At 39.7% G+C, this 23,814-nt stretch overlaps 1 protein-coding gene across 1 annotated transcript in view; it reads left to right on the top strand.

Moving 5' to 3' along the window:
• The window catches only part of PDE10A (phosphodiesterase 10A), a 606,111-nt gene that overhangs the window by 539,087 nt on the left and 43,210 nt on the right, over positions 1 to 23,814 (top strand). Inside the window, exons 10-17 of the mRNA XM_090042732.1 lie at positions 1,157 to 1,312; positions 2,908 to 2,958; positions 3,368 to 3,426; positions 7,022 to 7,073; positions 13,331 to 13,473; positions 19,139 to 19,231; positions 19,825 to 20,011; positions 22,207 to 22,349. Coding sequence (XP_089898858.1) covers positions 1,157 to 1,312; positions 2,908 to 2,958; positions 3,368 to 3,426; positions 7,022 to 7,073; positions 13,331 to 13,473; positions 19,139 to 19,231; positions 19,825 to 20,011; positions 22,207 to 22,349 — 884 coding nt within the window. The remainder of the gene's footprint in view (positions 1 to 1,156; positions 1,313 to 2,907; positions 2,959 to 3,367; positions 3,427 to 7,021; positions 7,074 to 13,330; positions 13,474 to 19,138; positions 19,232 to 19,824; positions 20,012 to 22,206; positions 22,350 to 23,814) is intronic.

The following is a 23,814-nucleotide window of genomic DNA, read 5'->3' as shown; positions in this document are numbered from 1 at the left end:
TCATCTAGTCCAACCCCCTGCTCAAAGCAAGACCATCCCCAACCAGATCATTCCAGCCAGGGTTTTGTCAAACCAGGCCTTAAAAACCTCCAGGGATAGAGATTCCACCATCTCTGTAGGTAACCCATTCCAGTGCTTTATTACCCTCCCCATGGGGGAGTTTTTTTCAGATTTAATGAGCACAGAGTCTGCTGGAGAATGGAAATTGACACACCCCGGCAGCCTTCTGCTTCTCATATCAGCGTTCTCATGCTTAAAAATGGTGTGGGGGTGCTTGAACTAAAGCTCATTGAACAAGTACCCCCACCATCGTTTTTAAGCGCAGGGACGCTGATACAGGAGACATGGCGGTGCTTTAATTAGAGCGGCTCTCGGGGCCACTCTAATTAGTGCTGCCCCTCCCACTGCCGGAGCACATATAAAATGCCCAATGTGCATTACCTAAAGTTCCTTCTAGGTTGCAAGTACTTTGTGGCCCCAGCATGTCCTAGCAATCTCCAGATCTGGAAATATATCAGTGGAGTTGCCGTGGCAGTATTCCCTGGCCACTCTTAAGCACACTGGAGGCCTAGGTCCTGAGAGTGACTTCAGTGACATGAAGTCTGCGACCTTTTATATTTATATTGCAGTTTGAAAGACTTAAGCCCTATTATCTTTTCACAAGTGTGAGAATAGGTGCACTCTAGGGCTAGTTTGTGGGGTATAGGAAAGAATTCCTGTCACAGGCTTAGTTGAGAGAAACACTTTTCTTTGCAATACTGGTATAGTTTGGAAATTTTTGGTCTGAGGTCATGTCTCCATGTAGCTTATAGCACCTAGTGGGTGCCTCAGGATTCCTTACTCCCACAGAGAATATTGTCTGCCTGGTAACACTGAGATTTGAGCAGTTCAGTTCAGAGTTACCAGTGCCCCTTCTTCCAGACTGGATTTAACAATAAAGTACTTTCCTGCCTTTGTGAGATACTGAATAAGTAAGATGTGTATATGTAAGCAAACTAGGGAGAGCCCGTTTGTGGGCTGTGTAATTTTTTTGGATTCTTGTCTGTAAAGGGCTCTTCATGCTGATTTAGTGAGCTAGGAGAAAGAAAAAAGTCAATTTATCTTTTGTATTCATGTTATGACAGCTACATTCTATCAAACTGTTTGCACTTTTTAGGATGAACGATTTCCCAAAGGTACTGGACTGGAATCAGGGACTCGTATCCAATCTGTTCTTTGTTTACCAATTGTCACTGCAATTGGTGATCTGATTGGGATCTTGGAGCTTTATCGGCACTGGGGCAAGGAAGCCTTCCATCTCAGTCACCAAGAGGTGAGGCCTAAAATGCTGCAGTTGGTTCCTAAAGACATTCCCCACCTTAAACAGGGTGTCAAATATTCCTGACCCAGAACTTCTTCTCTGCCCCCTCCCATCCGTTTTTTATTTTCTTATATTTTGATTTTTTGTTGTTCATAAAGATGGGCATTCTCAGTGGCAAATGGTAATAATCATTTTCTACACATAAGTACATTGGGCATCTCACATTTTTCTAACTGTTTTATTCCATCCTGTGGGAAAATAATTTCAAGCATGCCATTATCATTTATTTATTGAATAAGGGTTTAGAAATAACAAATGTTGTAAGCTCCATTCTACAAGTGTAGGTTCATGAGAGCTCCTGTTGTTACAAATGCAAAATGAAATTGCTCTTATTGAAAAGAGGTATTGCCAGCTAACTTATATTTCAATTTTAACTTTTCTATAAAGCTATATTGTGCTGTATGGCAAAGTCTCTATCTTCACTAGTTGACTCTTTGAAAACTTTCATCCCATTGAATAATTTCTGTCAATAAAGCCGCATTTCAGGAAAATCCTACACTTACGTTGGTGTGTACAAGTTGTGCTTGTGTTCTATGATTTATCTTCATGTTTAGCAATTACTTTACACTAATCACTACAACTAATCATTCATGATGTCCTATTTAAAAAAATGGTAATGTTGCCTGAAGTATTTTACCAGTACATCTTTAAAATAAGGATTTAGGTATGCACTATCAGGTCCCTTTCAATTACATTGTTCAAAAAGTTTTAGAGCACATGTACAAGTTAAAAATAGGTAGAGTATCTTCCATAGAGGAAAAGGGGTATGTTAATAGAACGTATGGCAGTGGACCTTCAGCAGTGTTTTATTAAGTTTCTTCCCAGCAAAATCTCTATGCTTCAAGGACAGGGGATGATTCGTAGTAGTGCATTTTATTTAAACTTAGTTAACTGCAGTTTACACAGCAGTGGTGTGAAATGTTGCCTTCACATGCATACCTGAAACAGTAGTCTTGTATTTAGTGTTCACATTTGATTCTTCTGCAACTAAAATGGTAGTGACAGGAGTATCTGTTTACAGCAAAGGTTTTTTCTTGGAAGTATTTGTTGCTGCATGAAGGCATCATTATTGGTACTATTTTGTTGTGATGGGTTATTTAATTGTATGACAGAAGCATGTTAACAGCGTACCTTATGTAATTTTTAAAGCCCCTCTTGCAATCCAGGAAGGGCCGCTTCTGCCCTTATTATACTGCCATGTATATTATGCTGCCATTATTAGGTGGTTGAGTCCTCGTGCCCCTTCTCTGCAACTCAGTTGATAAAAAGTTGTGATAGTACAAAACACTCGAGCAGTACTTTTTGTACTGTTGCTTCCTTGTGACTGGAATACTGTTTCTTAAAAGTAAAGTGCTAATAGACAAGTTAGTTTCCCTAAATGAATTTACTTTCCCTAAATGAATTGTCTACCTATAACCACAGTTCCATGTCTTGTCTGAAATATCTCAGCTGAAAAATGTTTAGGGTATTTAAAGGTACTTAGAAGTAGACTGAGAAAAATCTGATGAAATTGGCTCAGACATTAAAACTTCTTATCTTTTCTTTAGGTTGCAACAGCAAATCTTGCATGGGCTTCAGTAGCAATACATCAAGTACAGGTAAGTCTGTTTTTTTTCATAGCTTCTTAAAGGGAGCATAGCATAAATCTAGAAATCATGGAGATTATTTTATGGTGTAGAAGGTTCAAGGCAGTAGAAGACTTGATTTCTGTAGTCTTCCTGTAAATCTCAGTGCTCATTCAAGTAATATACGGATGTAAATTGCATGCCTAATATAAAATGAATATGAAATTAAGTACTTGCAGCCCTTCAGTGAGATGGACACATTTGAAGCTAGACACCCCCGCCTGTTTTCTTTTTGATACATTTTACACAGTGTTATAATACATAGGTAATTTGCAATTGTATTTTTATGCTCATTAGGCAAGTAGAACACGTGTTCTAAAATTTCACTCTTGACTCCAGTGATCTTCTGAAACAATAGTATATATGTTCTGTTTTCCTCTAGGTGTGCCGAGGCCTTGCCAAGCAGACTGAACTGAATGACTTCCTGCTCGATGTATCAAAGTAAGTGTGATTTGCTCTAGTTACAGGCTTTTTAATCTTTGTCCCTTTTTTCCCCCTTTTAGTTTGTATTTTTGCGCTTCCCCTCCATTGTCCTACTTGGTTGTGGGTTTCCTCTCTGCATTTAATATTCATTTAGAAATTTATTTAATGATGTTTGAAGTTTTCTTTTGCACACTGTAGGACTTAGAATTCTGTTTTATTCATTATACATACAATAAATATTTTTGATGAAGAGATCCTAACTGTGTTCATTGTCATCATTTTCAAACTAAAGACATTGGCCATCCATTTTACTGCTGCCTTGTAGAAGGACATAAGATACTTTGTGATTGGAATGAGTCTACAGGACAATTCTTTCTTTTTTTATCTTTGTTAAAACGTTTATATGGGATTCAAGTTAATCTCTATAATTAAAATAGTTGTTTAACAGGAAAAATAGGCAAAGAAATAATAAATGCATGTAATATAACCAAGTTACTGTGGTTATTGAAGCCAGAGTTGACATTTATGGGCCTTTCTAAGTGTACAACTCTTCATGCTAGGTCATTTGGGGCCGTTTTTTGCATTTAGTTTCTTTGTTTATTTTAAACTTAGAAAGATGGAGAAAATAACTATTTTTAATATGCTTACTAGTTAAACAGTGTCATTCTGGCTTTGATTTCTACAGTGCATTAAACTGTGAAAACAAAAATAAATAATTGTATTTGCAAATGTCTGTTGGAAATACTTGTTTATACTCTTGTTTTCCTTTAATCCACAATCTTCCTTTCTGTCTAACATTAAAAATGATCTGTTACTAAAGAATCAAAAATTAAATTTGTATGTCATTTATGATGAACATTTGTAAATGAAATAATTTTATTTGTATTTCTTTACAAAAAGTTTTACGAGATGGTGGTCTTTTACCATAAGACTGGTCTGTCTTATTTTTTCCAGAGACTCCATGTACATGCTCAAAGTATCATACGCATGTGGTACTTTTTTTCTTTTATTTGTCATGACAAATGCATATCTTAATTTGAAAACCCAGGAAAATTATTCTGAAAAATGGAAGTTTTGGTTACTTTGAAATCAGTATACATGTTTTCAGTTATCTGCTTATTGATTGTCTCTTTATTCCCTATACATATTATCAAAGCTTTAAACAATGGAGGCAAGGGGTGATCAATAAATGAAAATACAAAAGGCTTATAAAGTTACAGGTGGTATAGTCTATACCATGCGGCTCTATAAGACTTCATTATTCTGAAGAAACCCTATGGGTGACTTAAAGGATTGAGGCTACATGTAAATAGAACAATGCAGTGTATTCAAGGCCTGTCATGGTTAAGACTTGTGACTGGTCTTAAGGACTATCAGAGAGAGCAAGAACAACCAGGATTCCTATCAGAAAGCCAGACACTTCATTCATCTTCTTTATCATGGTGATTGATCGTAAATCTGAGGGAGGCAGCTAGTATTTGCTCCGCTGCTTTCACTTGACACTTTTAATCTCAGCCAGAGCCCATAGTGCATCCCTTTGGCACTGTAGTCCTTCCCTAGCCAAAATTATCCGCTTAGACAATAATATTCCCTGAGACCCTCACCAGAATAAGGGCTATAGTTGTGTTGCGCTGTTGTCACTTCCTCCAGGTAACCTTTTCCCACTAGGGAACCTATTCCATTAGAACCGTCAGCAAAGCCAACCACACTTTCTCATACGTCAGCAGATGCGTGACAAATAGATCCAAGGAGGTGATACTTCCTCTCTATGCGGCATTGGTCAGACTGCAGTTGGAGTACTGTGTCCAGTTTTGGGCACCACGCTTTAAGAAGGATGTTGATAACCTCGAGAGCATCCAGAGGAGAGCCACTCATGTGGTTAAGGGTTCGCAGGCCAAGCCCCATTAGGAGAGACTAAGGGACCTGGATCTTTTCAGCCTCCGCAAGAGAAGGCTTAGAGGTGATCTTGTGGCTGCCTACAAATTCATTAGGGGGGTGCAGCAAGAAACCAGAGGTGCTCTGTCCACTAGGGCACCTCTTGGTGTAGCAAGGAACAATGGTCACAAACTGACAGAGAGCAGATTTAGGCTGGACATCAGGAAGAACTTCACAGTAGGAGTGGCCAGGTCATCTGACCCCAGCACTTTTTCCTGCCCAGGGCAGGGCATCGGACACTATGACCTGCTGAGGTCTCTTTTAACCCTAGCATCTATGAATCTATAAACCCACTGTAGTTTGATTCATCTGAAGTCCCAAACTGGCTTTAGGATTGCGTAGCATTTTACATTCGATACGTTACAGCAGGGCTGTCCAGCTTCTTGGCAGCCAGGGAATGTGTGCCACACAGGCAGCCCCCCTGCCCTGCCTTGCAGGCAGCGCAGCTCTCCCTGCCACTTGATGAACCTCCCCCCTTTCCTGGCTGGGCATACTACATGAGCAGATCATCCCTCTACTACTGCATGCAGTCCAGGCAGCCTGGCTTCGTCCTATGCCATACACCCAGAGTAGCCTAGCCCCCACTCCCATTGCACATACAGCACAGCATCCTAGCTCATCTGCTGCGTGAGTTGTGTGAGCAGCTCTCCCCTTGTCTGTTGCATGGGCAGCCCAGCTCCCCCCATGCTGAGCCCTGCCCCTTTTCCTGCCATGCATGCAAAATGAGTGCCCTGGCTCCTACCCACTGTGCCACCTTGTCCCTTGGAGTAGGAGGAAGAAGCAAAAGCCAGGCAGGGCAAGGGATCAGTGGCCAGGCAAGAGCCCACAAGCCACATGTTAACCCCTTGCAGGCTGCCAGTTGGAAAGCCCTGCATTCCACTAAAACCTTTTTGAAAGTACTTCTTGCTTTTAAATATTTTAACATTTAAAATAATGTTATATATTATTTTAATGCTGGGGATTTTAAAGTACATAAATATGATACAAGCTATTAATGGCTAGGAATATCCCTACTGGCATCTAAAGAAAAAAGAAAAGAAAAACATTTTTCCATCCACAAAACTGAGAACTTGTGAAAGGAACTGTACACACAGATCAGTGCTAGCTACAAAAGTAGTTAACATAGTTTGTCTTTGAAAATGGTCTGCACATTATATTTTATGGAAAGAAAGTTCCCTATTCAATGAGGAAATTGTTGACAAGCACAGTCATTAGGATATTTTCTCTAAGGCTTCAGAAAGGGTGCACAATACTTTAATTGCCCTACGTCTTCATGCAGTTCTTGGAAACGTAAGACTAATTTATTACATATTTTCTTTCTGTTCAGCCCAAAACAGAAGTGAGCTGAATATGTGTTCAAGGCCATGGGGTAACATCTTTCTGTGCTGGGAACATTGTAATCCAAAAGTTATTAAGTCTGGGCACATAGAAGATTTAGACATCTTGTACTAATAATTTTGACCCTTATCTTTCAATGCTTTTGACTGTCCTTGGACAGTTACCACTTCATAGAGAGAGAAATCAGTTCTTCTTTCTTGCAGCCTCAAGATTGGTCTTTCTCTCCAGCCACAACATACAACACCTGGGTTAATAGAGAATAGCCATTAAGTGTTTTCTAAATTGTGCTGAAGCAATCTAAGAAAGATTATTTACAGACTCTGTATCTCTTTTTCTGCAGAACCTATTTTGATAACATAGTCGCAATAGATTCTCTACTTGAACATATAATGGTAAGCTATCTGCTTTCACCTTTAAATTCATCTTTCAGAGGATGGTCAGACATAATAGTTATGCCAGTAAAACTGGGATCCCAATGTAACTTATGTTTTTGCGGTTCTATAGTAGTGTAAGTGGAGCAAAACCATTGCAACTGTTACTGTTTTCATTCAGGGTTAAAGGTACAGTGATTTATCTTGCTTATCCCACTATAGGAGCAGGCAGATATAATTGTTAAATAGAAACAACTAATGCACCCTCATAAGTAGCAACTCCTTTTCCCTTTTTAAATTGGTTGAAACTTATGCCTCTCCACAGCCTCAGTTTTCTTTTCTTTGAATTGAAGTGCAGCATTGTTTAACTTCATAAGCTGTTTATAATGAATTAGTAACATGCAATGCTGGGGATGCTGTATATGAAAAAAAGAGAGTGAGTGAGTGTTACCTTGGTTTTATCACAGAACCTACATTTCTCAGCTTTCGTAAGTACCACAGAGTAAATGTTGATTGGGTTGTTAGACAAAAAGAATATTTTAACTTTGAATGGGGAAGGAAAGTTTTTTTCTTTTTCATTTCATTTCGACATCTCCTTTTATTGATTCTTTTAAATCACTGTACACTGCATAGACATCATTCAAAAAGCAATGGCAGTCCAGGACAGAGGAAATTGTCTGTGTGAGGCCATGAGGAAATAGCGAGCATTACCATAAAAATGTTTGTGTCGGTTAGAGGGTGATATGTACAAAAGAATCATCATATCCCAGTTAGGATATCAAATGATTAAGTTTCCATAATTATGGAGCTGCACAGTCATTACAGCTTGCTGAACAGAAATAAGTAACAAAATATTTGTTCAGTGAATTGCACTTTTTTTTTTAGTTCACGAACAAATCACAATTTTCTTGAATTTGGTCATTATATGAAGTTATTCACTAAACAGCTTCCACAAACATCAATGAGTGTGGTGATAGCTTATTCAGAATACTCTTTGATTGATTGAAATTGCTATTTAGTTTTGGACATGTTGCATAGCATGCTTTTGTTCCCTCTTTGGATAAATGTAACTCTGTAATTTTTTGCTTTTCTACTAATACTTGTTTGATAGCAAATTTAAATATAAAACCTTCAGTGTTTGCCCGAATCCTGTCAATGATATTGTTAGCTAGAATATTTACAAAAAGCAAACATGCCAAGAATGCATATAATCCAAAGCAAATTTGTTTAGAAATCTGAATTAATATTTATGAAAATAGTTTCTCAGTATTTATCGAATTCTAGTTACTATGGCAGGCAAGAATTGCTGTTTTCTTTGCATAAGAAGCACTTCTCAGTTTCAGGAGCTTTGTCCTTTCCTATGTACACAAATTGCTTAACAGCATTGTTTAACATTTTAAAAGAACTGTGGTAATATAATACAGCATTTAATGGCAGACAATAGTATTCTTTCCTGTGAACAGGCACCAGGTGGAAAATACACACATGGTAATGCCATATGCTTCTTCTTTCTTGTTACTTCACAACACCTGCTATCTCAGTATTCTGCTGGATAGCTTGCCTAGATGCTTCATACTCAACTTACTTTGTAGTCCATGCCAATTTGCTGCTGCTTGATTGATCTGCTAGTTTGGACTTCCACTGAAATTCTTTTGATTATACCATTTGTATGAGAATCCACCTCCTCTCCCTAGTCCAGATCCTGGTGATTTGCAGTGCAAGATTTGGCTCGTCCTTGTGTCAATGATAGTTGCATTTTTCTACTTGCTTCTCTTTTCATCTCTCGTATCTTGTACTTAAACTTTTCAATGAATTTAGTTCTGGTAGAAAGCGTTGGATTGGAAACACTTGAAAGTAAAGATTTAACTACAGAAGAGGTGCAGGGTGAGAAGCAGGAGTGCAAGTTTCCCCACAAACTACTTCACAAGCAGATTTCAGTACAGTACTGGTGATCTGTAGAGAGTTAGGAAGTAGTTTGGTCCCTTTTAGTATCTAGCTTCTCAAAGAAAGCCTTTCATAGAATCATAGAAAATTAAGGTTGGAAGAGACCTCAGGAGGTCATCTAGTCCAACCCCTGCTCAAAGCAGGAACAGCCCCAACTGTATTATCCCAGACAAGGCTTTGTCTAACTGGGTCTTGAAAACCTCCAAGGATGGAGAGTCCACCATCTCTCGAGGTAGCCTGTTGCAGTGCTTTGCTACCCTCCTCATGAGAATGTGTTTTCTAATGCCTAACCTAAACTTCCCTTGTTGCAACTTGAGAGCATTGCTACTTGTTCTGTCATCTCTCACCACTGAGAACAATCTAGCTGCATCCTCTTTGGAACCACTGTTCAGGTAACTAAAAGCTGTCATTAAATCCGCACTCAATCTTCTCTTCTCCAAGCTAAATGAGCCCAGTTCCCTCGGAATCTCCTTGTAAGTCCTGTGCCTCACCCCCTAATCATTTTCATTGCCCTCTGCTGGACTCTCCAATTTGTCTACATCCTTCCTGTAGTGGGGGCACAAAACTGGACACATTACTCCAGATGTGGCTTCACCAGTGCTGAAAAGAGGGGAATAATCACTTCCCTCATTTTGCTGGCAGCACTCCTACTAATGCAGCCCCGTATACCATTAGCTTTCTTTTCAACCAGGACACACTGTTGGTTCATATGTAGTTTATTGTCTACTACAATACCTGGGTCCTTTGCTTCAGAGCTGCTGCTTAGCCAGTTGGTCCCCAGCCTGTACCAGTGCATGGGATTGTTCTGAACTAAGTGCAGGACTTCGTACTTGTCCTTATTGTACCTCAACTTTTCTTTTGGTCCAATCCTCAAATTTTTCAAGGTCTCTCTGAATTCTAGTCCTACGCTCCAGCATATCTGCTACTTCCCCCAGCATGGTGCCATCTGCAGACTTCCTGAGGGTGCACTCTATTCCACATTCCAGGTCATTGACGAAGATATTGAAGGAGACGGGCCCAAGGACTGACTATTTGATACCACCTGTCAACTAAACATCAAGCCATCTATTATTACCCTTTGAGCCCAATGATCCAGCCAGTTTTCTTTCCACCTTACAGTCCATTCCTTCAACTTGTATTTCCTTAGCTTGCTTGCAGGAATGTTGTGGGAGACCAAATGAAGCTTGCTAAAGTTGGGAGCCTTGCTAAAGTTAATGTATCCTTTGGCAATCCTGTTAACCGCCTGTTCCCCAAATAGTAGCTTTTTAAGGAGGAAGGTTTGATAAAAATAGGCACTGACATAAAGTAAATTAAACCCTTTTGAATTTTCATTTTTTGTTTTTTTTTTTTTAGTATCCAGTCCTATATAAAACATCAGGATGGTTTCAGAAGGGATATGTGGAAACCTTCTGTATTGTAGTCCCAGCCATTGCCAATGCAGTTTAGATTAGGTGATCTGTTTTGAATGAAGAAAGAAATAATGAGAATGGCCATACTGTTTACCTTTCATGGAGGGGAATGGTACACTGGGCCAGATTCCCAAACTTAATTCTTTCCCTTTGACATCATTCTGATGGCATGAAAAATCTAGAAAGCAGCTGGGTCTTTACAGCTGCGTATTCTTGCAGTGTGGGGGAAGTCTCCAGTTGGTGTTGTGTTCATATAGGTGGCTTCTGCATAGCAGTCAATGTAAAGGGCAGCATTAGAGCTGGTTAATATCTGGTTTTCCACCCTACAAAAAATGTCAAGATTCCACAATCTATTGTAATATTAGGATAAAACCGAGACCTTTTTGAGTTTTTTTTGCGAAAGCTACAATGGGGAAAATAAAGAGAAATAGCTTGTGCACTTGCACAGGATATAGAAAATGCAGGTTTAAGTCCCTGCATTCCTGACACCTAGCCAAGTGCTTAACATTGGTGTTTAATCAGTCTCACTCTGTGACTTAACAAATATGTAATGGAATGACTCCAACAGAAGATATTAGTGAAAGGCACAACAGAATATCCTTTAGGGTGATGGTTCAGGCACTCTCCTAGTAGGTAGGTAACTGAAATCTTCCCAAATGATGCAGAGTCATAATTTTAGTCTTATGCTTCTCAAGCAAGTGCACTTGCCCTTGTCTATTCTTGGTTTTCTCCCTCACGTGTTTTGAGCAATAGCTGTCCTGTGTCTGAGAAACCTTCAAAAGGCGGGTTTTGATGACATTCATTCATTTGGCGAGATTCATTTCCAGTGAAGCAGCTTTGTCTGGCCAAGAAAAAAAAAATCATTAGAAATTTCTTAAAGAGTTTTAAATAGGATGGAAAAAATGCAAGAACACTCTTACTAGCAAGTGATGCTTTATACACTGCAGTTATCTGGCACAGAATCAAGGAGTTGCAACCAGGTATGTTGTAGCCAAGGTTGTCTCCAGTGAACGTAGATGCTGCTGAGAACATGTTGCATAAATGCTACTTTTGCCTCTTTAGGAACAGATTCTAGCCTCAGAATTGCATCATTCTCCAGAGAATGTTTAATATATGCAAAACATGCATAACAAAAACATGTCAAAATGTAGAGCTCTTAAAATATGGTTCATTTGTCTAATGTAAGTGGACATATACAGGGATGTTTCTGGCACTGGCAATTCCAGTATTGTAACTAGGTGTGAGTGACTAGGGCATGAGACCTGGGCACTGATTTTAGGGGAAGGCGAGGGAAGGAGTGGGGGTGGACATGTTGGACTGGCAGCTGGAGGCCTATATTTTGTACGAGCTTACTTTGGGACTGTTAGCTTCAGCCACGTAGATCAGAAGCAAGAGTTTCCTTGTCAGCTTCACTACCCCTGCCTCTGCTGTGCAGCTACCAGCGACTGCATTTACCCTCTCACAGCTGCAGCCTAAATAAGGCTTTTACAGTCTTGTTCTACATGACACAGGTCAGTGGCAGCTGATAGTTGTTGCAACAGCAACATCTAAGGAAGAGGAGTGAGGGCATAACAGCTGGCCCTAATCCCTACAGCCCTGGGGTCACTGTCCTGCAGTCCCTTACCCACATTGTCTCCTCAATCCCATTTTTCTGCGCTCAGCTCAGCCCCCAATCCTCATCCTTATCCTCTACTTTGCCTAGGGCACAGAAATAGCTAGCTATCCCTCTGGACAAAGCAAATCAGGAGGAAAAGGTCACAGGTGTGTTTGTTTTGTCCAGCTCATTCAAGTTCGGTAGTGGCTCCTGTAGCACAGTTTTGACTTCTGCTCTTTAAATCCTTTTAAAATTTTGGTTAGGTTCATTACTACTGGATGTTAGGACATCTGTCTTTACTGCAGAAGCTTGAAACTATATACACAAGGCCTTGCATTTGCATAAGGGGAATATGCATCCATCATATGTATACTTTGGTAATCTGAATTTTCAGATGTCATAATATAATTTATTTTATACACAATATCAAATTCTTTGACTTCATAATGTTGTGACTTCTTTTTGTGCAAACGAATACACTGATTTCTGTGCTACACAATACAGTTGAGAAGCATCATATTATAATAATACTTCTTTACACATGCTTATAATCAGGCAGTATTATACATTTGAATAGTCAGTGTAGACTTGTCTTGCTTTTTTTATTTGCTGCAAACTAATTTTCTAAAAAGTGACCCCACATGCTATCTTGCAAGAAGTGTGTGGGAAGTGTTAAATGGTTCTTATTTGAAGTGAGAGGGGGAATTCCAGAGCTGACACTTTCACTTCATCCTTAAGTTACCCTGTTTTGTCTGGATATTTCAGAACTGTTTGAAAAGTATATTGGTTATATACCTGATAAAGTACTTGAGACTGTATATGCCAAGTTATTTCTTAAGGTTTGTGCAGTTCAAAAGTTAGATGTGTTTTTGGCTAAATGAGTTTTGTATGAGCTCCTGTACTGTGTACACAGATAAGGATAGGGTAAAGGTGAATCTCAAGTCCAGACCACCTTGTTTTCCAAGGTCTGGAACAGTCTGCCAGCGGAGGTGGTTCAAGCGCCTACATTGAACACCTTCAAGAGTAAATTGGATGCTTATCTTGCTGGGATCCTATGACCCCAGCTGACTTCGTGCCCTTTGGGCAGGGGGCTGGACTCGATGATCTCCCGAGGTCCCTTCCAGCCCTAATGTCTATGAAATCTATGAAAGTATTTAAGTTATAACCTAAATTGTTGTGGCTAGGAAGAAATCTTGTGGAAACAGGTCTTTGTGTTGGAATAAACTGTTAAAGCTTTGATACTTGAAGGGCTTAGCTTCTTTTACAGATTAGTGACTGAAGTTCATCTGAACCTCATGAAGATTAATTTTAGATTTGTTCTCTATCTGTAGATATATGCAAAAAACCTGGTGAATGCAGATCGGTGCGCACTCTTCCAGGTTGATCACAAGAACAAGGAGCTGTACTCAGATCTTTTTGATATCGGAGAGGAAAACGATGGGAAACCTGTCTTCAAGAAGACCAAAGAAATAAGGTAGGAGCAGCAAAAGAATGCAACTGCATTGTAATGAGATGTTCAGGTATTCGGTTATCCAGTGTCTATGCCTATTTGCAGGTACCCTGACAATACTTGTCATACTGTGATATCATTCCCACCAGGACCCGCCTCCAGAAGGTAGTACTTCTGGGAATGACATTGCAGTGCCATCGAAACAACGTCTCTGAAGCTTTAACGTCACTCCTGGAAATGCCGTCTTCCGGAGGCGGTCCTTTTGGAAATCATGTTGGAAAAAAACACTTGTGCTCAAAGGTAGGTAAAGGTGCAGGTGTGAAAATAAACCACCTATCCACAGTTCTGCAAGTCAAGGATTTTTATTCAAGCTCTCAAGATCTATCAGGCAAATTCTAATGGACAATTGTTTTTGGTGGATTAGACATTCCCAAAAAACTAGTGTGATCTTATCAATCTTTTTAAAATTTTCAGTCAAAGGACTCTTAGTTTAGTTTCTTACTGCTGCAGTTGTTTTTTTTGTATACTCAATTTGTATACTTAATTTTGAGTATCTAGTTGGTTCTAACTTGAATAATTGTGATTTTAAAGTCTGCCTGGTTTGGTCATTTCTAAACATTACAAGGGTTGAAATGTGGATACATGGGATCCTCTGATTCTTTAAAACTGACTCATCCTCCTGACTTGCCATGATTTTGTGTACACACATTCTTAGTAAAAAAACAGCCAGAATGACAAGCTCAATTTAAACAAAATGATAATTGCTGTAATATCTTTCATCCAGAAGCCTCTCTAAAATATAAAAGTTGACATTTTCAAGCCAATATTGGGAATTTGGACCCTCATCTTTCTAAAGATGTATGACTAAATCCTCTGCATTAAGCATGCCAAAAATAAAATACATACACACACATCTAAAGCACTTCACTCAGCAGTGAAACTTTGCAGTGATTTATTTAATTGTTTCTATGCATCTTTAAAGTTCTAGGCCAGTATCAGAGATGATTCATAAGGGGATGTAAGATGCATTCTCTCACCCTCAGTTTGACTCCCTTAGACTGATTTACTCCCACTCTTTACATTGTGTGAGTGAGTATAAGGGAGTCTAAATTGATGCAATTTACATATTGAGGAGCAAGGAGGTGGTATAAATTAAAGAAGGGGGTGGCTTGCTTTAACTTATACTTTCTAACTCCCGCCTGATGATTGCTTTTTGTGCATTCGTACACTTCTCTCTCCTTTCTCCTGAATGTGAGAATTAAACACATTTTGACACTCAGTGTAATGGAGTATGTGAGCTATGTCCAAGGGTGATGGATAAGGAGACAAGACTATCAGTTACATGTGTAAAAATGTAAAAGTGAGTCAGTCATTCTGAGAGAGACTAGGCTGGTGTTGTGAGAATAAGCAAAAGAGTGTGTAACTCCTGCTGACTGAAACATCTAGGCATTCCGGGTGAAATTCTAGCCCTGATAAAACAAGTATAAGTTTTGCCATTAACTTCCGTGAGGCCACATTTCCACCCACTTTGACTTACATATGGATATGCTCCCCTTTTGAATTTTCCCTGCTTGTTCTTATATTAACTTTATGGTATTTGCATGATTGAACCTCAGTATGCTTTATGTGCCTTGGTTTCATTATAGGACATCTGTAAGGTTCTGTCAGCACTTAGTGCAGCTTAGCTTAATATAAAATGAAGTTTCTCAGTTAATTTTAAAATCTTCATGGCCCAGTGCATATGAATTCCATCCTGGAAATTTTCCCCTAACTTATTCCAAATTGATCTCTTTTTCAAAGAGGCGCCTTACATGGTGTTTGTTCCTAAAATATTCAACATGTAAGAGATTGTAAAGAGAGCTGCTGGCCTGAACATTAGTCAGAAGACTTTCTATCAGTGTAATTAAATAGCAGCATGACAGGTCAGAAAACTCTAGCCTAAATAGGGACAAGGATCCCTTTCAAACCAAAATGAGCTGATATATGGGAATATTTGTTTCTAACTCTAGAATCACAGAATTAAAGTGACCTCAAGAATCATCTACTCCAGCGGCGGGCAAAATACAGCCCTCAGGCTGGAGTCAGCTCGCCAAGTGATTCTGTCCAGCCCATGGCGGGTCCCTCAGCCCCACTCAGCCTAGGCACAGGGGGCAGCCCAGGCCTTGGTGCATGTAGCTGGTCCCACTGCCCCAGGCATGGAGGTGCCACCTGGCGCAGAGCGGAGCCTGTCCTTTCCCCATGTGTGGCAGCCAGACTTGACTTCCTGGCAGTCCCTGTGGCAGCAGCTCCCTCTGCCCTCACACTTCCAGCTGCCACTGCCAATGTCTCTGCTGCCACCACCAGACCCAGCACCACTGCCCAGGCACTCTGGCACATCTGCCCTGCATCTACTGCCAGGGGCACCGGACCATGGAGACTGGCCCAGGACCCTGGCAGGCAGGGTGTGCTCAGCCAGGCAGTTGGGATGGGGCCACGGGCAGGCAGGAAGCAGCATCCAGGAGCGAGATGGGATCACAGGGCAGTGACAGCACGGGCCCATAGCAGAACTGAAATCCACACGCACCCCTCCCATTGCACTCCACGGACCCTCAATGGCTCTTGAAAGCTTCTTAAGTGGCTGTCCAGCCAAAACAATTGCTACCCTTGATCTACTTCATCCTGTTCTCCCACATATAGGATTTGCTCTGCTTTCCCCATCGTAGACAGATGCTTATTCAGCCTTCTCTTGTAAGCCTCTAGTGAGAGAGATTTCACAGCTTCCCTAAGCAGTTTGTTTTATTGTCCTACTCTTGTCAGCTAAGAAATGTTTCTGGGATTTAATGTGTTTTTCTGTAGCTTAAACCCACTGCCACTTGTCCTACCCTGTGTGGTAGTGAAGAGCCTTGTTTTCTCACTTTCCTTCTGGCAGCCGTTTAAATATTTGAGGACTATCCAGTTCCTTTTCATTTTCTTTTCTCCTAACTGAGCATGTGTTCATCCTTCAACCTTTCATCACATGGCTTGCATGTTAACCTCTTTATCATCCTTGTCAGTTGCTCTCCAGTTTCTGTACATTGTTCCTAAAATGTGGCGTCCAAAACTAGACACAATGATCCATCTAAGGACTAATCAATGTCAAGTATACTGGTACTATTACATTCCATGTCTTGCATACAGTAGCTCTGTTAATGTAACCCAAACTTGTATTTGAATTTTTTTGAGACCCAAATCACTTCATTTACTCATGATGAGTTTATGATCCACCACAATTCACAGATCCTTTTTGGTAATGCTACTGCCAAGTCATTTAGTTACCTCTTATTCTGTATTGGTTCCTTTTAAGTTTTCTTCTCTACGTGTCATCAAGAAATTTCACTGAGATATTCCCTATTCCTGCATTCAAATCACTAGCAAAATGTTAAATAGTACAAGACTCAGAAGAGACCCCTATAAGACCTCACCTGAGACCTCATTTCACTCTGACATTGATTCATTAATAGTTACTGGACGCATCAACACAACATGTGTCCTGCAGGGTTGCCTAATTAGCTCCACAGTAAACATTTTGGTGTCTACATGTGTGGCCCTATTAGATTGCAGGAAACTAATAGACTCCACAGCAGGTTAGTATGTGTAAATACAAGTACTATCCTACTGTGGAGTTTTTTTCATGTGCAGCAGCACATGTAGATGTTGATGGCGCTATCTGGGGCACGAGAATGCTTCAGTGCATGGGCAGCCTGCCAGCTAGTGTGGCACTGGAGCACCCTCATGCCCTAGCCAGCCCCTCCTTAGCACATTGAATCGAGTCAGAACAGCCCTAGGCTGGCAGGCTGACCTCTGTGGCCACCTGCCAGCTGGGGCTGCTTTGACCCAACTCTGTGGTGCACATGTGGGTGCACATGTAAATGCAGTGCCTGAGAACAATAAGCTCCAGAGCGATAGATTCCAGAGTTTATTGCTGCGCGTTGATATGCACATGTAGACTCATCCATTTTTTGCTTACTGTTACTCTCTCAGTTATATATCCACCGATTATTCTATCTAGTCCACATTTGTCTACCTTATATATGAGAATAGCATGTGGAACTATGTCAAACACCTTACTAAAGGCCAGATATATTATTTCCATTTCATCCCCCTTTTCAACCAAAACAGTTGCTCTGCCTGAGAAGAAAAGCAAGTTGGCTTAGCATAATTTATTCTTAACAAATCTATTTGGCTGCTGCTGTTTTTCTCAATTTTCTATATATTTACAACTTGGCTGTTTTTATAATTTGCACTCATACCTTCCCTTTTGACAAGCTTTAGTTAAAGCACCCCTGCCTCTATTTTGAAGTGTAGAGATACTGAATACATGAGACATGGAGGCTCCTGGAATGTACTAATTAGCACGCTCCAGCAGACTCAATTAATCAAATTTGATCCCATTGTTGTAATTAACTGTACAGGTCTGCATATCTGCAGGCACCCCTGGAGCTCATCCTGTCAACTCTTGCTATCTTAATTTAATTCAGATTGGTTACTTCTCTGATATGGTTTTTATTTATTGTAATATTCATCCTTTCCCCTTCTTTGTTTATATTAATTTTACTATTTGTCTGTTTTTCAAGGTGGTGTTTTTGGCTTTTTTATTGCTTTTTTCATAGGAAGACTAAGAAAATTAGGCAAGGATAAGCATTGAGCAGCTCTGCCACCTTTTCATTTTTTTTTTTTTGTTAATAGTTCATATTCTCAGTTGAGGGCTGGAACTGTTGTCTCCCTGTTCTTTCTTGTCATTGTTTCAGTCATTTCTTTCCAGTTTAAACTTGTTTTTCTCCTTTGCTTTCCTTTGTTGTTACCTCTTCGTGCTATTTCTTTTGTAGATTTCCTTAGTGACACACTCTTCCTTTTGTTGCCTATATCTATCTTCCTTTGATTTTCAGATAGCCAAAAATTTCCTTTTGCAGCCATATCAGTCTGTTGTCATTCTTCTAATTTTTTTTCTGCCATGGAACAGCTTGAAAATGATCCTCCAATATTACATCCTTTAGGAACTACCAACCCTCTTGAACCATTTTGTCATCTTTTTATCCAGGGATAAACCTACTGTTTACCTGACTTGGTTGAAATCTGCCTTTTTTAAGTTCAGTGCCTGTGTTCTGAAGCTCTTATGTCTGTCTTCCTTGAGAATCATTAATTTTATCATGATCACTTCTTCCCATATTGCTGACCACCTTCATATGCATGATTTCATGACATTTGCTCAGAAGTAATTCCAAAATATATGACCCCGTAACTTTTTCTTCAGCTTTTCAAATGAGAGAGTTGTCTTCTACATGCATTAAAAATTTCATGGGTATTTTATGGTTTACCGTATTTTTCTTTCAAAAGATGTCATAGAAGTTTAAAATCGAACAACATGAGTGTACATGTGTGTACACACACCCACATATACATTCAGTAAATATTTTCACTCACACACAATATATATGTGTGTGTGTGTGTGTGTGTGTGTTTATCTGTTTATCCCTACAAGATGTTTTCAGTAAATATTTATATTACTTATAATAAGTACTTCTGTTTGTTTAATATTTTTCTTCTATTAAGGACTGTTGAATTAAATTGATTTGGACCACATGTAATCAGTATGTCCAAGGTAGCCACAGATGGAAAAATGTTTATTCCAGCTATTCATATGCTGATTGACATGTCTCTTTAATATGTGCAGATTTTCTATTGAAAAAGGAATAGCTGGTCAGGTAGCAAGAACAGGTGAAGTCCTTAACATTCCCGATGCCTATGCAGATCCACGCTTTAACAGGTAAGAAACTCTTCAGTTTCAACTACAAAAAAGAAAAATCAAGACTCCAAGTCTTTTACTTAATTTTCCACTCAAATTTTGGATTAGAACATGTTCATTGAATTATACTGTCTTGAAAAGAGATGTCTGAGATTTACTTTTTCTGCAGACACTGGTTTTATGAGCACATTCTATAAAAATAATCTCAGGTCTCTTACACAAAAGAATTGAGAAGGATTTAATTATTGTTTTCTTTGATGGTACTTTGTATAGCTAAGTGGACTTCGCTTACTTTAACATTATTAAATTGACTGTAATATGATTAATGTGTTCCAACAAATTAAAAAATAGCTAGCTCAAAAATATTCATAAAAATATGTTCTGTGAGTTTAAGAATGAGGTGACTGTAATTTTAACTTTAAATAGATATTATAGGAATTATGAAGTATTTTCTGAAAATGATTTATGAATTTATTTGAATGTAGAGCAAGTAAACTTTATGTAGGTACCAGTTATATTTATGTAACATTATTCGGTAGAGCATAGGAAGAAGGCATGGATATTAATATTCTTTGTCTCTTCTTTCTTTCTTTCTCTCTTACACCCCTCTCCAGAGAAGTAGACCTCTACACAGGCTACACAACCAGAAACATTCTGTGCATGCCTATAGTGAGCCGAGGAAGTGTGATAGGTGTTGTGCAGATGGTGAACAAAATAAGTGGAAGTGCCTTCTCTAAAACAGATGAGAACAACTTTAAAATGTTTGCAGTCTTTTGTGCTTTAGCCTTACACTGTGCTAATGTAAGTTTTCTCATTTAAAGCTTCATATAACATATATTTCTTTTTTAATTCTGTCAACTACTGGTTATACTATTTATGGAGTTAGAATCAGTTTGGGATTCTTCTGGTTGCACCTAATTTCCAGATCATTAAAATGACTAGTAATTCTAAAGTAACAGTTATCATTTGATTCTTTCATAAATAGGGACCTACCAAATTCATGGTGGGAGTAGGATGCACAGCAGCTCCTTGAATTTTGCAGGTTTCCCCTGTGCGCCCACTCTGCCCCCCCCATCCTAACCCATGTTGATTGGTGCAGGGGCCCTGCTGGTCATCACTCACTCCTGGTCAAAGGGGAGACAAAAACTGCAGTTTTAAATATGGTACTGTTTTTTGCCACTCACCACTGATTGGCTGAGGGGCCCTGGCAGCCATGCTGTTTGTTGCTGACCAGCCGGGAGGCAAAAACAGCATTGAATTTAAAACTGTTTTTTGCCTTCCAGTTGATCAGGAGTGAGCACAGGGGTGCACAGCAGCTTCTTTTGTTTTGCAGGTTCCCCCATGCACCCCCCCCCCGCCCCCAGGAGGTCACTCCTGATCAGCAGGAAGGTGAAAAGCATGGCTGCCAGGGGCCGTTGGCCAATCAGTGGCGAGCAGCAAAAATGGCACCATATTTAAAACTGCAGTTTCTGTCTCCCTGCTGATCAGAAGCCAGTGGTGAGCAGCGGGGCCCCACTGCCAATCAGTGGTTGGGGGATGCACAGGGGAATCTGCAAGTTTAAAAGAGCCACCATGCACCCTACTCCCACTGTGAATTTGGTAGGTTCCTATTCATAAATAACTGATCTAGTAGGTGGACAGGGTTAATTTTTTTTCTTCTTTAATAATTGTGCAGTTGATATATTGGTTGTATATAGCTAAACTAAAAGAGTATACTGTAGTCAAAGTATGTGTAGCACCTGTATAGGCTGAAATGTGACACATTAGTCCAATTCATTATACAATTTCAGATTACACATTTTTTAAAGTTAGCTGAGTGACTGAGAAACTGTATTCAAGCACATGGATTATAAAGTAAATTCAAAACAGTATGATTATACATTAATTTCTGTGTGCTGGTCTTTCCTAACATAATACTACCCATACATGAAGATGAGGGCTGATGCCATTATTTGTGAGATTCAATCTTAATTCTTTAAAAGAAGTCATTTTATTTGGAAAATATAAGGAATTTTACTTGTATTATCATAAAGAAACAATAAATGTTAATAAAAAAAACCATTGACCACATTCTGTTGAGAAGAGAGACAATACAGTGACTATTGGGTCTGGTTCAAGTCTCTTTATACCATGCTGGCTGTGTACATCCATTTTAGAGCCTCTTTATGTAACTGGAGTAGTGTAAATGAGAGAATCGGGGCCATTTGGTGATCTATTGGGCATGGACTTACCATGCTGGAAAACGAATCTCTTTATACTGATTAGGGCAGGCTCCTCCAGTTTCTTTTTTTTTAATTTTTTTTTTAAATGAAAAGCTGTTTTGTCTTTACCCTTTTACAAGCTATGCTAAGCCTCTGTAACTGTTTCACCAGGTAATATATTATTGCATTTATTTTTCCCTGAGGCTGACTGATAATGTTTCTGCTCTGTGCTGTAACAATATGTTTGGTAATGCAAAAAGATGTCCCTGGTGTGTGTGTGTGTGTGTGTGTGTGTAAATTATGTTTCTTGGGAGATTTGGTAGGGATTTAAACTCAAATGGCAAACTAAGACCAAGTATAGCTCCTAAAAACTAAATCATAGCTTGGCTAGCACAGTAACAAAAAAGCTGCATTGAATTCCCTAACCACTGCTGCCCTGGCTACCAACCTCACAGGGAAATGAAGGAGACTTTGAGCCGTTACCTCCCCTGCTATGATGCAGGTTGGAGGGATGAAGTAGAGATGCGAAATGGGGAGAGCCTTAACACTGCATCCCCAATATTTCAGGTATATTCAGCATTGATTAGTAATCTGGGGTGCCCAACTTTTGAGACATTTTTAAAGGGGGCTGAACAATAAAGAAGTGTTGAACTTTAAGGTATGCAAAGTTGTGCACCCCATATCACTTTGAAAATGATGGCCTGCCTTTTTCAGAATAAATGTTTGATCGTTCCGGAAATAGGCCAGTTTTCCTCACTAAAATCCAGTATTGATAAGTAACAATTGTTCTTTCAGATGTATCACAGAATTCGCCATTCAGAATGTATTTATCGTGTAACAATGGAAAAGCTATCCTATCACAGTGTTTGTACTGCAGAAGAGTGGCAAAACCTCATGCACTGCACACTCCCTCCGCACATCTGCAAGGAAATAGAATTGTGAGTCTTTTGTCATTTTAGGAGAAGCTACAACCTGTCTTGTGAAAAATAATTTTTTTCTATGTACCCAAGGGTTTATGGAAATCACTGTTGTCACAGAAGTTGTCTCCACTGCCTAATATCTTGTTAGATCTTGTTATCACTGTACAAGTAAGGGGACCCAGGTATACCTAGTCAGAATGACAGCTTTTTGCACAGTTGTAATTTACAACAACACATGTTGCATGAGAGCAGCAAATCAAGTCCAAAGAATGTAGAGATAAAAGAGGATAGGGAGGCTGGCCACTGAATTTGGACACCTAAACCCAAGAATGCGTTTTTCCAAAATCACAGTCTGATGTATTAGGTACCTAAAGTCTGCATAGGCCTAAGTTTTCACTAATAAAGTACACTAAATACCTACAGTTAAATTTTTGCAAATGTACAGAAGCTTCTCCATCTTGTTACTAATGAGGAAATCAGCATTTATGTCATGGCTAAGCTCAGTCAGGATTCACAAACAATATATTCCTCTGCTTGTGTCCCTGGAGAGGCCCAGACAATTGCAAATGTGTAGGATCAGGCTTCCACAAAATACAGTGGCATCAGCTGCTTTCATTCAGAAACAGCCAGAGCAGGAAATGTCCCATTTTTATACAATAGTTCAGTAGTTAGAGAACTTCCCCATTGTGAGGCACAGTCCTAGGTTCAAATACACATTTCCTACCTTCCAGAAGAATGCACTAACCACCATGGGATTGACAGTGCTGGTGCGGGGACAGTCTTAACCATCTACTGTTGAAATTTGTTCTTCTGAGTAAAAAAGAATTAAAAATGTATAGAGCCAAAGGATAAGAAAGAGTAAGCATTAGGCTATAGCATAATAATTAGGGCACTCATGAGCTGGAGGTCTGCTCTCTAGTCTTTGTTCCAAAACCTTTCTAAGTATTTTCCATGTTAGTCATTGCTTATAATGCATAAAGTATCCTTTGTGCAAAAACCAGAATTGAAATTTTGCCCCTCTGGGTGAACAATTTCAACAAGTGCTGAAAATGCCCATGTCTGAGTTTAGCCTGTAGGGGTTAGGGCTTTAGTCTGGGAGATGAGAAAGAGAGGTTTGAACACATGTAGGCAGAGGTAAAAATTGAACTCGAGTCTTCTACATCCTAAGTGCTCTAACCCAGCAGTCAGAAAACTTTTCTGACAGTGGGCCAGAAATGGCCTGGCTTGGCTCTTGAGATGGGCCAGTGCTAGGACCTAGCTAGCACTGGCATTACTTCCTCCCACTGCCTGGCTGCAGCACGGTGAGGGAAAACTTGCTGCAAAGTGGCATAGCATGGGCAAAGCCCCAGCTCCATGGGCTGGATCCAGTGGTTCTGCAGGCCAGATCCATCCTGTGGGCTGTAGGTTGCCACCCCTGCTCTTGCCTGTTGCATCCCCTCTCATCAGTTTTCTAAAAAAAAAAAAAAAAAAAAAAGACTAATTA

Source organism: Crocodylus siamensis, chromosome 1, assembly GCF_052110815.1.
Source record: "Crocodylus siamensis isolate JL-2025a chromosome 1, ASM5211081v1, whole genome shotgun sequence".
NCBI classification, from domain to species: Eukaryota; Metazoa; Chordata; order Crocodylia; family Crocodylidae; genus Crocodylus; species Crocodylus siamensis.
This window is presented reverse-complemented; position numbering and strand designations above follow the sequence as displayed.